Here is a 12,137-nt window from a genome sequence, read left to right as displayed (position 1 = left end):
ATTATTAAAATAACTTATCTAAGATTTCAGATATTGAAAAATATTCAACAAGTGATCGAAGAACACATTTATATATAATTAATGGATGCACATATCGCATGGGTGAATTATCACTGTTGTTTAGATATTAAATTCTTGAATTGTATTCTATTTATAACATTGAATTTAAATATAGATAAAGTAGAAAATGCAAAAGAAAATAATATTTTTTTCTAATCTGGCATCCTTTTGATTCAACATCATTGACATTAGTTTTATGTTTTTATGACTTTAAATGATGAAGAAAGCAGAATACCTAAGGGCTATTCCATTAAAATGTATGTAGGAGGGTAGGAAGGGACTTTCAAAATATCCCTACAACCAAGAACCATTTTTTAGATAATTTTGCATAATGGTAATAGATGCATACTGAAAAAAGACCCATGACCCACATTCAATAATTAAACTCCCCTTTCTACCCTCCCACATACATTTTAATTGAATAGCCCTAAAGAGAACCACCACCTTCAGGCAAGTAAACTGACAATCCTTTTCAGTTAAGCTCGGAGTCAGAAGCACCTCCAACAAACAGGGTTCGAACTCACAATCTCATTGTTGACAGGCTAGTGATCACTGTAGATGATCTACTTATACTTCATGGCTAAGGAGACCCCTGAAGTTAAAAATGTGGCAAGCCAACATCCTTAAACACATTCTTTGATAACAATTTGAAAATTGGATATCTTGTACATTGAAGCAATTTTGACATTGGTGAACAATAGTTGTGAAATATGATGTACACATGTCTATTGGGACAGATTTTCTTTCATTTTAGATTTTGACCATGTTTACTTAAATCGAACAAAGCTTATTTTATAACAATCCTGTCATTTTGGATTTTCAGATTTGATTTTGTAGTAACAGGCACATCTGTGATAGGACTTCTGGGAGAATTTTTTGACGACTCATTTTATTTCATAATAGTCCTGAGACCATTCAAATTATTGAGGTAAGCTAATACAAAAATGTACAGAACAACCTTGCTCTTTTTTTAGATCAGTATCATCAGCTGTTCTCATTAATATGATGGTTAAAACTTAATTTCTTCAAGGATACATAATTAAAAAATGATTTATTTCTGTCATTCAATTAAAATGTTATGCATAGAAGTAGAAATTTTGATTTAAAATGAATATGTCTTAAGTTCAGCTAATTATTTTTCACTTTTATTTGTCACAGAGTCTCTAAACTGAAATCCTTGTTCATTTATCTTTTATTTCTTTTAATTATGAAATATAGTTTAATTATTGTTTAAAATTATTTATTATTTACAAAATATTATAGTGCATAATGTTTAAGTTTATTGAAGATTCTGTTTATATATTTAGGTCATAGTTCATGAGGCTAAATATTATGTAAATGAGGGAAAACATGCACATGTTACATGATTATATCGACAAAAGTCAGAATTCTCTGTTTAGAAGGGATTTATATGTTTATTGCATTGAACTATTCAGAGGAATAACGATAGGTTGATATAAGATTTGGAACACCTCATGTATACCTAAATAGATATTTTCCTAGACAACATCAATGATATAGGTTTTTGGAGACATCTGAGTCATTCTTAGATAATTGTAACTGAGTTCCATACACACACATTAATCATTAATGTAGGTAAAAAAAAAACTCATCAAAGATGGTAAATGTCAGAAAAGTCGCAGGATAAAAATTTGCATGAAAAAAGTCACAAATTTAGTAGGAAAAAAGTAACAAATCTGTTAGGAAATAATGTCCATTGTTTTACAAATGTTTAATAATATTTCATTGTTTTTCTCTTCTTTCAAAGTTATAGGGAACTTTCAATGGCAAATTATAAATGACATGTTATTAAAAAAGTATATTTTTTAACGTTTTATGTGTTAGTCCTTTGATTGACAGGAAATGTAGATAGTAATTGAAGCCAGTTAAATTAGTTAATAACCATCTGTTGATTTGTTTTAAAAAAATGATATTTTCATGGACAACATTTTGTTTTAATCTTATAAATTTATTAAATTACAATAAACACAAACATTGAAATACCTTACTCCTCTATTCTAACATTGAAAGATGTTGAAACACTATTCAGTTGAATAACAGATTTGATTTACTTCATACAAATTCAAATAATTTTCCTGTTACCTTTTTCATATAATATAAATAGACATATAATACATATATACGTTTCTGCCTACATCTTGATAAAAATCTCTTAAAAAGTGTATATATTCAAAAATTTAATATACAACATTTAGTATTATTTTATTGTGATTTTCTTTCCTGTGACCTTTTTTCCTGTGATTTTTTTTCCTGTGACTTTTTATTCGTGACTTTTTTTTCTGTGACTTTTTATCCATGACTTTTTTCAGTGACTTTTTCCTACATTCTCAAAGATACCTGCAGGCTTAGAATTTTGTACAACAGACACATAATTGGTAAATGATTTGATTCTGTTTGTAGATTATTTAAAGTAAAGGAAAGATATAGAGATGTACTTGGTACTCTGTTTGTTTTATTTACCAGATTGATAAGGTATACAGTTTGATAGATTTTTATATTATATACTGTAATTCAGACATTATTGCATGCATTTCCAATTTTTGAAAACTGGACAAAGATGTAAGTTTTGTGATTTCAAGAAAATCTGCATACACATATATGTATCAGATATAAGAATGTGAGTTCATATTATTGCCATACTCTTCCAATGGCATTATTCACATTAATAAAAACCATGCAATAATTTCTGAATTTACAGTGCTTAATAGCTATATAGTAAATACAAGTAAAATGTATTTGTAATACAATCAATGGAAATTGTGCTATATCAGTCACCCCTGATTATATGGATATCAGTCATGGTTGCAAAGGCTTTATAATACCCCTAATCTGTATGACGTCACATGATCGATATCAGTCACGGTTGCAAACCCCAGATCTGTTTTGTGTTATGCCGCATGAAAAACATCAATATATGTACTTGAGATATATGATAAAGTGTATATGATATGGCTTTTTATATGCCCATCTTTAACCGTTTCGCCAATGAATCCCGGTTTACTGGGATTCACACTTCAGACAGCTGACAATGAGTCTAGGTTTACCGGGATCGGAATACCTCTTTTATATTTCCCGCTAAAAAACATTGCAAACACAAGTTATCTTTCTTTGTTTATACTCGGATGAAAGTGTAAACATGGCGCTTCCGTTTGTTGAAAATCGTGTCAAAATCAGATGAAATTTACAGATTTTACTTGAAGTTGGAAATAAGGGAATATTTTTTAAAGGAATAGGGAAGAATTGAAGCCAGACTAGTATACTTTTTTTTTTACATAAAAAGCCGTTTTATGTACAAAAACACTTGGAATGAACCTGTAAGGAATTTGTACAACCTCGTTAAAATTTTCATACTTATGCTGTTTTGGTTAAAAAATTACGATTTTGGGTCAAAAAGTCCAATTTTGTGAATTTCATCTAATTCATGCTGAAAATTTGCAAATTTTGATTTTTTTTTACTAAAAAATTATCAAAACATTAACAAAACTGTGCCCATGGTGTAAGTGAATAGAATAAAGACATAAATAACTACAAACAAGTTTTTATTGATATTTATATGAAGATCTCCCACTTGTGTCACAATAGCCAGGGAAGCCATCGTCTCAGAGTAGCTTCTGTCAGGGCAGCTATCAGTGAAAGGGTTAAGGAAAGGACATATTATGGTATACCATTGTCTGTCTGTCTGTCTGTCTGTCTGGTTGATACAGATGTGTTCTATTTTAGTAGTGCTCACAGTATATATGATTATATAAATTTATTTAATGCAAAAAGACAAGGTAAAAGGGAGACGGTCCTTTCATGTGCTAATGGCACAGCTCTTTATTTAATATCACTCACCTTATGTACCCTCAACCAATGTAATCCCTTAAGCTGAGCTCTGGGAAATATATCAGTGTCTCTTGTTGATATGGATGTGTATGATATTCTTTATATATATACCCTCACTGAATGAGTGCATTCACCTTGTCAGTTTGTTCATCTGTTCGTCCAACAAATATTCTAGTCACACTTTTCTCATGTACTACTAAACAGAATGACCTCATAATTGGTCAGCACCACAACGTGTACAGTCTTAATCCACTTACTACCTTTTGCCTATTATTTAGAAAATATTTCCTCACCATGTTTCTATAGTCTAACATAAAAAAGACTTTTTTCCATGGTTTTCCAAATATATCAAATATATCAGTGTCTCTTGGAATTCCATGGAAAAGAACCTATTTGGGAATAATTCACACGAGACAAATTTCCCAAAATATATGGAAAAAACCATTACATCATAGAAACCGTTTTTTTAATACTGATCTACATCTGAGGAACTGAAAAGGCGCATACAGTTTACCAAGGGCAAGAATTTCCTTTATCATCTTACAGTCACATATTTTTATCAAATTTTGCATACAGCTGCGTTAAGCTTGAACTGAAAATTGAAAAAAATGAATTTATTTCTTATTTTCTGAAATATTATTGAATGAATTATTTCAGAATAGATTTGTATAGAAAGCAGATAAAACGATGAACAATGTTTAATAAAGTTGTCTTAAATCCTAAAATTTTTAAAACCAATGCATAATAGATATTAATATCAGGTTGATTGATATAAGTAATCAGGGTACACAACAGAGAAATTTTAAGATTACTGTGGATTCATTATTATTTGGTGGGTTTACCAATTTTCATCGATTTTGCATGTATCCGTTAACCACAAATTTGAATGTTTAACGAAGTAAACATGTTATAGAGAGACATTGATTGTTGAAATGCGGATCTGGTGCAGAAAAATTGGTACCGTTTATGTCATTTTAGAGGCTTGAATGCAGATTCTGGGCAAACCAAGAAATCAAATATCCACCAAAGTATAATTTGTCTTCAATCCATGAAAATTGGTAACAGTACTAAATATATATTACAATAAAATGGCAAGGTAGTTCTGGTGAAAAGGTTTATCTATCAAACCATTAACAAACATTCCTTAAAATCATTGACCAATGACTTATTATTATAATAAAATTGATAATTAGTACCCATTAAAAAATAATAAAGAAGCCAGGACATGAAGTCTATGTAGTTTAATTTTAAAGATACACATATCCATACACATACTCGCCAATAAACTAACATATCATATTTGTTTTTCTTTCATTATTTTGTACATAAATCAGGCCGTTAGTTTTCTCGTTATTGTTTTACATTTGTCATTACGGGGCCTTTTATAGCTGACTATACGGTATGGTTTTTACTCATTGTTGAAGGCCGTAGAATGACATATAGTTGTTAATGTCTGTGCCATTTGGTCTCTTGTAGAGAGTTGTCTCATTGGCAATCATACCACATCTTCTTATTTTTATATAACAGTCCAAACTTTAAATATTGATGTTTTTTTCTTTCAGTCTTGCCATTGTGATAATTCTAGTGTATTATTTCTTTGCCATTATTGGAATGGAGATGTTTTTACACTCAGATCTACGTAACTGCTGCAAGTAAGTCTATTATGCATCTCAGATTGTGTTTTAAACCTTTGTCTTAATGAACTTTTATTAAATTCTGATAATATAATTATAAATCTGAGAGACATGTTTCTGCACCAGTATACCGGACTCATTCTAAGATAGGAAAAAAGGAGGTGAAAGATACCAAAGGGACATTCAAACTTATAAGTCGAAAACAACGCCATGCCAAAAAAAGAAAAACGACAAAAAGACAAACAACAGTATACAAAACACAACATTGAAAACTTGACTGAGCAACACAACCCCGTTAAAAATCAAGGTTGATCTCCTTTGCTCTCTGGAAGGGTAAGCAGATCTTGCTCCACAGGCGACGCCCTTCGTGTTATCTTGTAAGCGTGCAAATCTAATGTGAGCATTTATGTAGGCCAGACACTAATTAATAATAAAAAAGCTAATGCAGAATAGTGAAGTCATAATATTGATGTACAGGTTAACGACCTCTTTTTAGCCCAAATTAAACATTAAGCAGGTTTTTTATCAATATAAATGTTGGATTACATTTCTACAGGTTGAAGCGTATTCCTGTATAATGATGCCAGCTCTATAACTGTTTTATACGATATATTAAATATTTTACTTAACCCATGATTGGAAATAAATTAATCCAAAGTATTTTTTTGTTATAACCCCTGATTCGTTATACAGTGTATTGGTTGATGTACACATTATTGATTTAAGCTTTGACAATGTTATCATGCCAAAATATGTGTGCACAGCAGACTTAACACAAATGTACACTTATATTACAGAAATACAAGTGTGGAAGCTTATTACAAATACAGTAATGACTCAACCAATATGATGTATTATTACCTCAACAACTTTGACAATATATTAGTATCAGGAGGTATGTTATGTAATTACGTTCAGACTTATAGGAATTTATGTAGCAAAACTTTCACCACACCATAAAATCAGAATATCAAAAAGAATAAAACCATTAATAAAGGAGACGTTATTAGTGATTATTTTTTGCCCTGTATCTTAACACCACTGGCTCTGTGATCCATTTTCAAGGTTCTTTCTTGGAGCTTGGTTATCCCCGCTTCACAATATTGAGTTCAGATGATGAATATCTGTGGAATTGTTTGGAAAAGAAAATGATTTCTAAATGTCCTTCTCATCATCTAGTTTTGATTTGATTTTGATTTATGTCAAAACTTCCATTTTCCATGAGCATTGTGACTGGATGAAAGGTGAAACTGATAAGCAACAACATTGCCAAACAATCACCACAATGTTCCTTATGTAAATAGGTAAGACCAAAAACCAACTGAAAATTTATAACACCACAACACAAAGTTCCTTATGAAACTAGATAAGAATAAAAACCAACTAAACATTTAAGATACCACACTACAAAGTTCTTAAAATGAAAATAAGATGCATATAAGATTGATGTCAGTACTAATGCTTTCCATTTAAGAACATGGGAATTGGAAAAAAAGATATGACGGAAAACCAACTTAATTGAAACAAGATAAGACAAAACGAAACAAAACAATCACAGCACAACAATAATGACTTAAAACAACAACTCACTACAATGTACAAAAATGAATTAAGAATGGACCAAAAATAAACCAAAAATTTTAAACGACATGCATAAAAAAACCTAAAAGTAGTTAATTTACTACTTTCATTAGTAGTAATTGTCTCGCCTTGACGGAGTAAAAAAGCGACAGATAGGTATGCTGTTTCCGGCGTCGGTGGCGGCGGCGTCAACAATGTATTAGTTTGTGATTAGGTCTAGTTTATGGTGAACCACTAGTGATAGGTCAATAATATTTGGTATGCAGTTGTATAAGCATTAGCACATCTCATTTCCATGCAGGAATATTTGGCCCCGCCCCCTCATCTCAGTCATGGTCTATTGACTTTTAAACTTTTGCTTAGTTTATATGTATTAGTTTGCGATTAGATCAGTTTAAGATGAACTGCTAATGTTAAGTCAAGGATATTTGGTATGCAAATGTATTGGCATTTGCAAGTATCTATTCCATGAAGATTATATAGCCCCAACCCCTCATCATAGTTCATTGACTTTGAAACTTTTACATAGTTTACAAGTTAATGTTTGTGTTTAGGTTTGTTTAAAGGAAACGACTTATGAAAAATCAATGGTATTTGGTATGCAGTTGTATTATCATTGGCACATCTCATTTCCATGGAGATTGTTTGGCCCTGTACCTTCAGTCATAGTTCATTGACTTTGAATATTTGCATAACTTACATGTTAAAGTATTGCTTTTTTTGTCTCGCCTTGACGGAGTCAAAAAGCGAGACATAGGTATGCTGTTTCCGGCGTCGGCGGCGACAGCGTCAACAATGTATTAGTTTGTGATTAGGTCTAGTTCATGGTGAACCACTAGTGGTAGGTCAATGATATTTGGTATGCAGTTGTATTAGCATTGGCACATCTCATTACCATGGAGATTATTTGGCCCCGCCCTCTCAGTCAAGGTCTAATGACTTTGAAACTTTTCATAGTTTACATGTATTAGTTTGTGATTAGGTCAATTTATGGGGAACCACTAGAGGTAGGTCAATGATATTTGGTATGCAGTTGTATAAGCATTGGCATATCTCATTTCCATGGAGATTATTTGGCTCCTCCCCCTTAATCATGGTCTATAGACTTTGAAAATTTTGCTAAGTTAACATGTATTAGTTTGTGATTAGGTCAGTTCAAGGGGAACCATTAGAGGTAGGCCAATGTTAATTAGTGTTCAGTTGTATAAGCATTAGCACATCTCATTTCCATGGAGAATATTTGGTCCCGCCTCCTCAGTCATGGTCTATTTACTTTGAAACTTTTGCTTAGTTTACATGTATTAGTTTGTGATTAGATCAGTTTAAGATGAACTGCTAATGTTAAGTCAATGATATTTGGTATGCAAATTTATTGGCATTTGAAAGTATCGTTTCCATGGAGATTATATAGCCCCACCCCTGATCATGGTTCATTGACTTTGAAACTTTTACATAGTTTACAAGTTAATGTTTGTGTTTAGGTTTGTTTAAAGGGAACGACTTATGATAAGTCAATGGTATTTGGTATGCAGTTGTATTAGCATTGGCACATCTCATTCCATGGAGATTGTTTAGCCATGTACCTTAGCCATGGTTCATCGACTTTGAATATTTGCATAACTTGCATGTTAAAGTATTGCTATTTTAATTTCAACATTTGCATTATCAAAATTACAAAAAGGCGAGACATATCTCTGTGATAACAGTTTATGATTTCAACATTTGCATTATCAAAATAACAAATAGGCGACACATATCTCTGTGTTAACAGTTTATTACTGTATGAAATTTATCACCTGACAATAATTCTATTGAAATTAGACATAATAATCCTATGCACATTTCTTTGATTTCGCAGGTGTCTATTAATTTGATAGATATATATATATATTTCTCTAATTCTGTGGCAATTTAACCCTTTCTGGACCCATTGTATAAAAAAATTTAATCAACGTGTGGTTGCCGATGATCTCAGAAGATGATTGGATGAGTTTAAGGGTCATAACCTTTATCAGCTCACAGGATGAATCAAAATATGATAACAGGTGTTAATGAAATTGACAACTTTGTGGAATTTTGGAAGGCACTCTAAAGGGATTTTCATTTATCAAAAATGAAAATTAATTTGATAATCATTAGAGAAACAGATTCTTACATAGTTACTATTGGATTATCGGATTTATCCAATTTTAATAGTTAAATTATCAATTTTTAAGTCCTCGCCAAGGCTCAGACTTTAAATTTTGATAGCTTAACTATCTCGATTGGATAAATCTGATAATCCACTGGTACCAAAGTAAGAATCTATATATATACTTTCAAGTCTTGTTCAAGTTTCTAAAGTTGTAAGCTACACTCTTCTATCTGTATGTGATGACAGATTTATCCTTAACTTAGGCTGATTGTTTCTTTATGAAGGTTTACAAGAGAGTTCTTTGAACATATTAAATCCTGTATATTTAATTTACATTTATCTTGGCCAATGTGGCTTCCTCTGACTGCTTTGGCAAATAAATGTACAGTAAGATTACATTAAACTCAATTACAAGTAAAAAATAAACAAAAACAAGATACAAATATTTGATGTGGTGTAAATATTTATTTTCAGTAACTTTATTTGAACTGACTGTTGTCAATAACTGGTTTATAATTATGGTGAGTAGATATTCTTATGTTGGATTATTAATATGCTTGTTTGTCTCAATTCAGTTATGTACCATAAAATAAATTAAAAAGAAATATGTTTTGATATTGAAAAAAAAAAAAACAATTGGATAAGTAAGTCATTAATTAGAAGTTGCTTTTTAGATTCAGTTTGCATTATTTTTTGCAGCTTTTCATCTCATTACATTAATTTATATCATGTTTTTGTTCATTTCTTAACAGTCATAATAATGAATGCCAACAATAATTAATGAATTAACAGTAACAAGACAACAATATATTTGGAAGGAAAGTCATAATCAGATATGCACTAGAGTTGAGTTTTTTTATTATGGCCCGGTCGCGACGGAGGGGCATTAAGTGTTACTCGTGTCCGTCCGTATATCCCAAAATTACTTTCCGTTCTCTAACTTTAGTTTGCCTCAACCAAACATTATGAAGTTTATACACGATGTGTATTACCACAAAACACAAATCAAGTTTGAATTTGGGTTGCGTCACTTTTACCGTTCTTGAGTTATGTTCTTTTATAATGTTATATGCAAGCGGGGGCATCATCTGTGTCCCATGGACACATTCTCCATTTTCTTCAATTTTATTTTAAGCTAACACCCCACATTTTTTTTTATCATTGTCTTGCAACTTTGTCTTCTGTCATCTTTTATACACAATCTGATTTACAAGAAAACCTTTTTTAATTGACTTTGTGTATCTTTTTTGGTTAAACAGACTTTGGGTGAAATGAAAATCTCTAAATGCAAGTTACTGTGGATTCATTATTATTCATTGGCGACTAATTTTCAAGAAATACCTGGGTAGAGGCAAACCACTAATTTAAATGCTTAACAAATTGTACATTTATTTTCTATTCGTTTGTATGTAAAATCTGACAAAACCACGAATTCATGAAAATACATTTTCCTCCAATCCCCGAAAATTGATACCCAAGAAAATAAATAAATCAACAGTAGATCACCATCCAAAAAAGAATAGATAGATTGTTTATTTTAGGCATAATTTCTGGCCTACCCTGCGAGACCCTCCTGGATAATTAAGGTCATTAAACATCCCTGAATAGTATACATGAAATGGAATATCTTGAGAACTAGTAACACTACAATTATACAAATGTATAAACAAGAGCTACACTTTTGGCTACAAATACACACTGACAGCACAAAAAACACACTCAAACACAAAAAATAAATGCCTTCTCTATTAGATTGTCCAAATATTTATGATGCTTTGATAACCATGCTTTCATCTTTTACAGGAAGGTTATGCTCATCACATAGGAGAGTGGAGTCGAGTTTATTTCATGTTGTTTTATATTGTTATGATGGTAAGTGACAATAAATAAATGGAGATGTGGGAAATACGTCAAAGGAGACAGCAACCCCACGATACAAATAACCAAAAGACATCTGGATGTCAATATATAGTCCTCAACAATGTCCATGTGTCTAAAAAGTATGTCAAGCTCCTAATCATTCCGACTCTAAAAAAGTTGTGAAAACATTAAACAGAAACTGTCAAAGATTAAATTCTCCAAATAACCAAAAAAACTTTGAAATTTGACATAATACAATAATTTCACATGGAATAATGAAAAATGCATAGATGAATATAATTGTTGAATTGTACAGTTATGACAAAAGATTTCTAATGAAAATAAATGAGTATACTTTATTCTTCACAGATACAGCTGCAAAATTGTTTTGCTTAATAAATGAAAATCTTTAGATTTGCTTGAAATTGAAATTTGACATTGAAGTACAGTCAAACCTGCTTTAAAGGTCGAAAACCTGTCTTGTCAGGTCACGCTCTTCTTGTACTGCTGTTGATTACCTATGCATTTTGAACCTGAATTCACAGGTCACCTCTCTTATAAGGTCAGTTTTATCTTGTCCCAATGCAGGTTTTTGACTAGTCTTTATAAACTTTTTCTTTTGACATTCTAAAGAGAGAGTTTATATTTGCATTTCAGGTGGTGATGAACATTGTAGTGGCCTTTATTTTAGAACAATTCCTGTTTAGAATGCAGTATAACAGAAAAATGGAGGTCAAAGATATTGAAGGTAAGATTTTTATTTAAAAATAAAAAGTTCAAAAATGAAAGTCATTTAAATGATTATTGTCAGTAAAGTTTAAAATCTTGTATGAATTTGCTACATTTAAAACTCATAAATCGAAGAAAAACTGACAACACGATGGCAAAAAAAGTAAACTAGGAAAAGATGAACAAGTCCACATGATACAACAATGAAAATAGAGCAACATGAACCCCATCAAAAACCAGAGATGAACTCCGGTACTTCCTATGCTAATGTACAGCAGGAGAACAAACTTTAT

General features: G+C 31.2%; 1 protein-coding gene across 3 annotated transcripts in view; it reads left to right on the top strand.

The window, feature by feature from the left end:
* The window catches only part of LOC127713039 (two pore channel protein 1-like), a 45,821-nt gene that overhangs the window by 26,662 nt on the left and 7,022 nt on the right, over positions 1 to 12,137 (top strand). For all 3 annotated transcript variants that reach the window (XM_052219638.1, XM_052219639.1, XM_052219640.1), the window contains exons 17-23: positions 884 to 988; positions 2,482 to 2,553; positions 5,469 to 5,558; positions 6,338 to 6,435; positions 9,730 to 9,776; positions 11,059 to 11,127; positions 11,773 to 11,863. In XM_052219638.1, coding sequence (XP_052075598.1) covers positions 884 to 988; positions 2,482 to 2,553; positions 5,469 to 5,558; positions 6,338 to 6,435; positions 9,730 to 9,776; positions 11,059 to 11,127; positions 11,773 to 11,863 — 572 coding nt within the window. The remainder of the gene's footprint in view (positions 1 to 883; positions 989 to 2,481; positions 2,554 to 5,468; positions 5,559 to 6,337; positions 6,436 to 9,729; positions 9,777 to 11,058; positions 11,128 to 11,772; positions 11,864 to 12,137) is intronic.

Source organism: Mytilus californianus, unplaced genomic scaffold (assembly GCF_021869535.1).
Source record: "Mytilus californianus isolate M0D057914Y unplaced genomic scaffold, xbMytCali1.0.p SCAF_8, whole genome shotgun sequence".
NCBI lineage: Eukaryota > Metazoa > Mollusca > Bivalvia > Mytilida > Mytilidae > Mytilus > Mytilus californianus.
The sequence above is the reverse complement of the archived record's forward strand: the minus strand, read 5'-3'. Positions and strand labels throughout refer to the sequence as shown.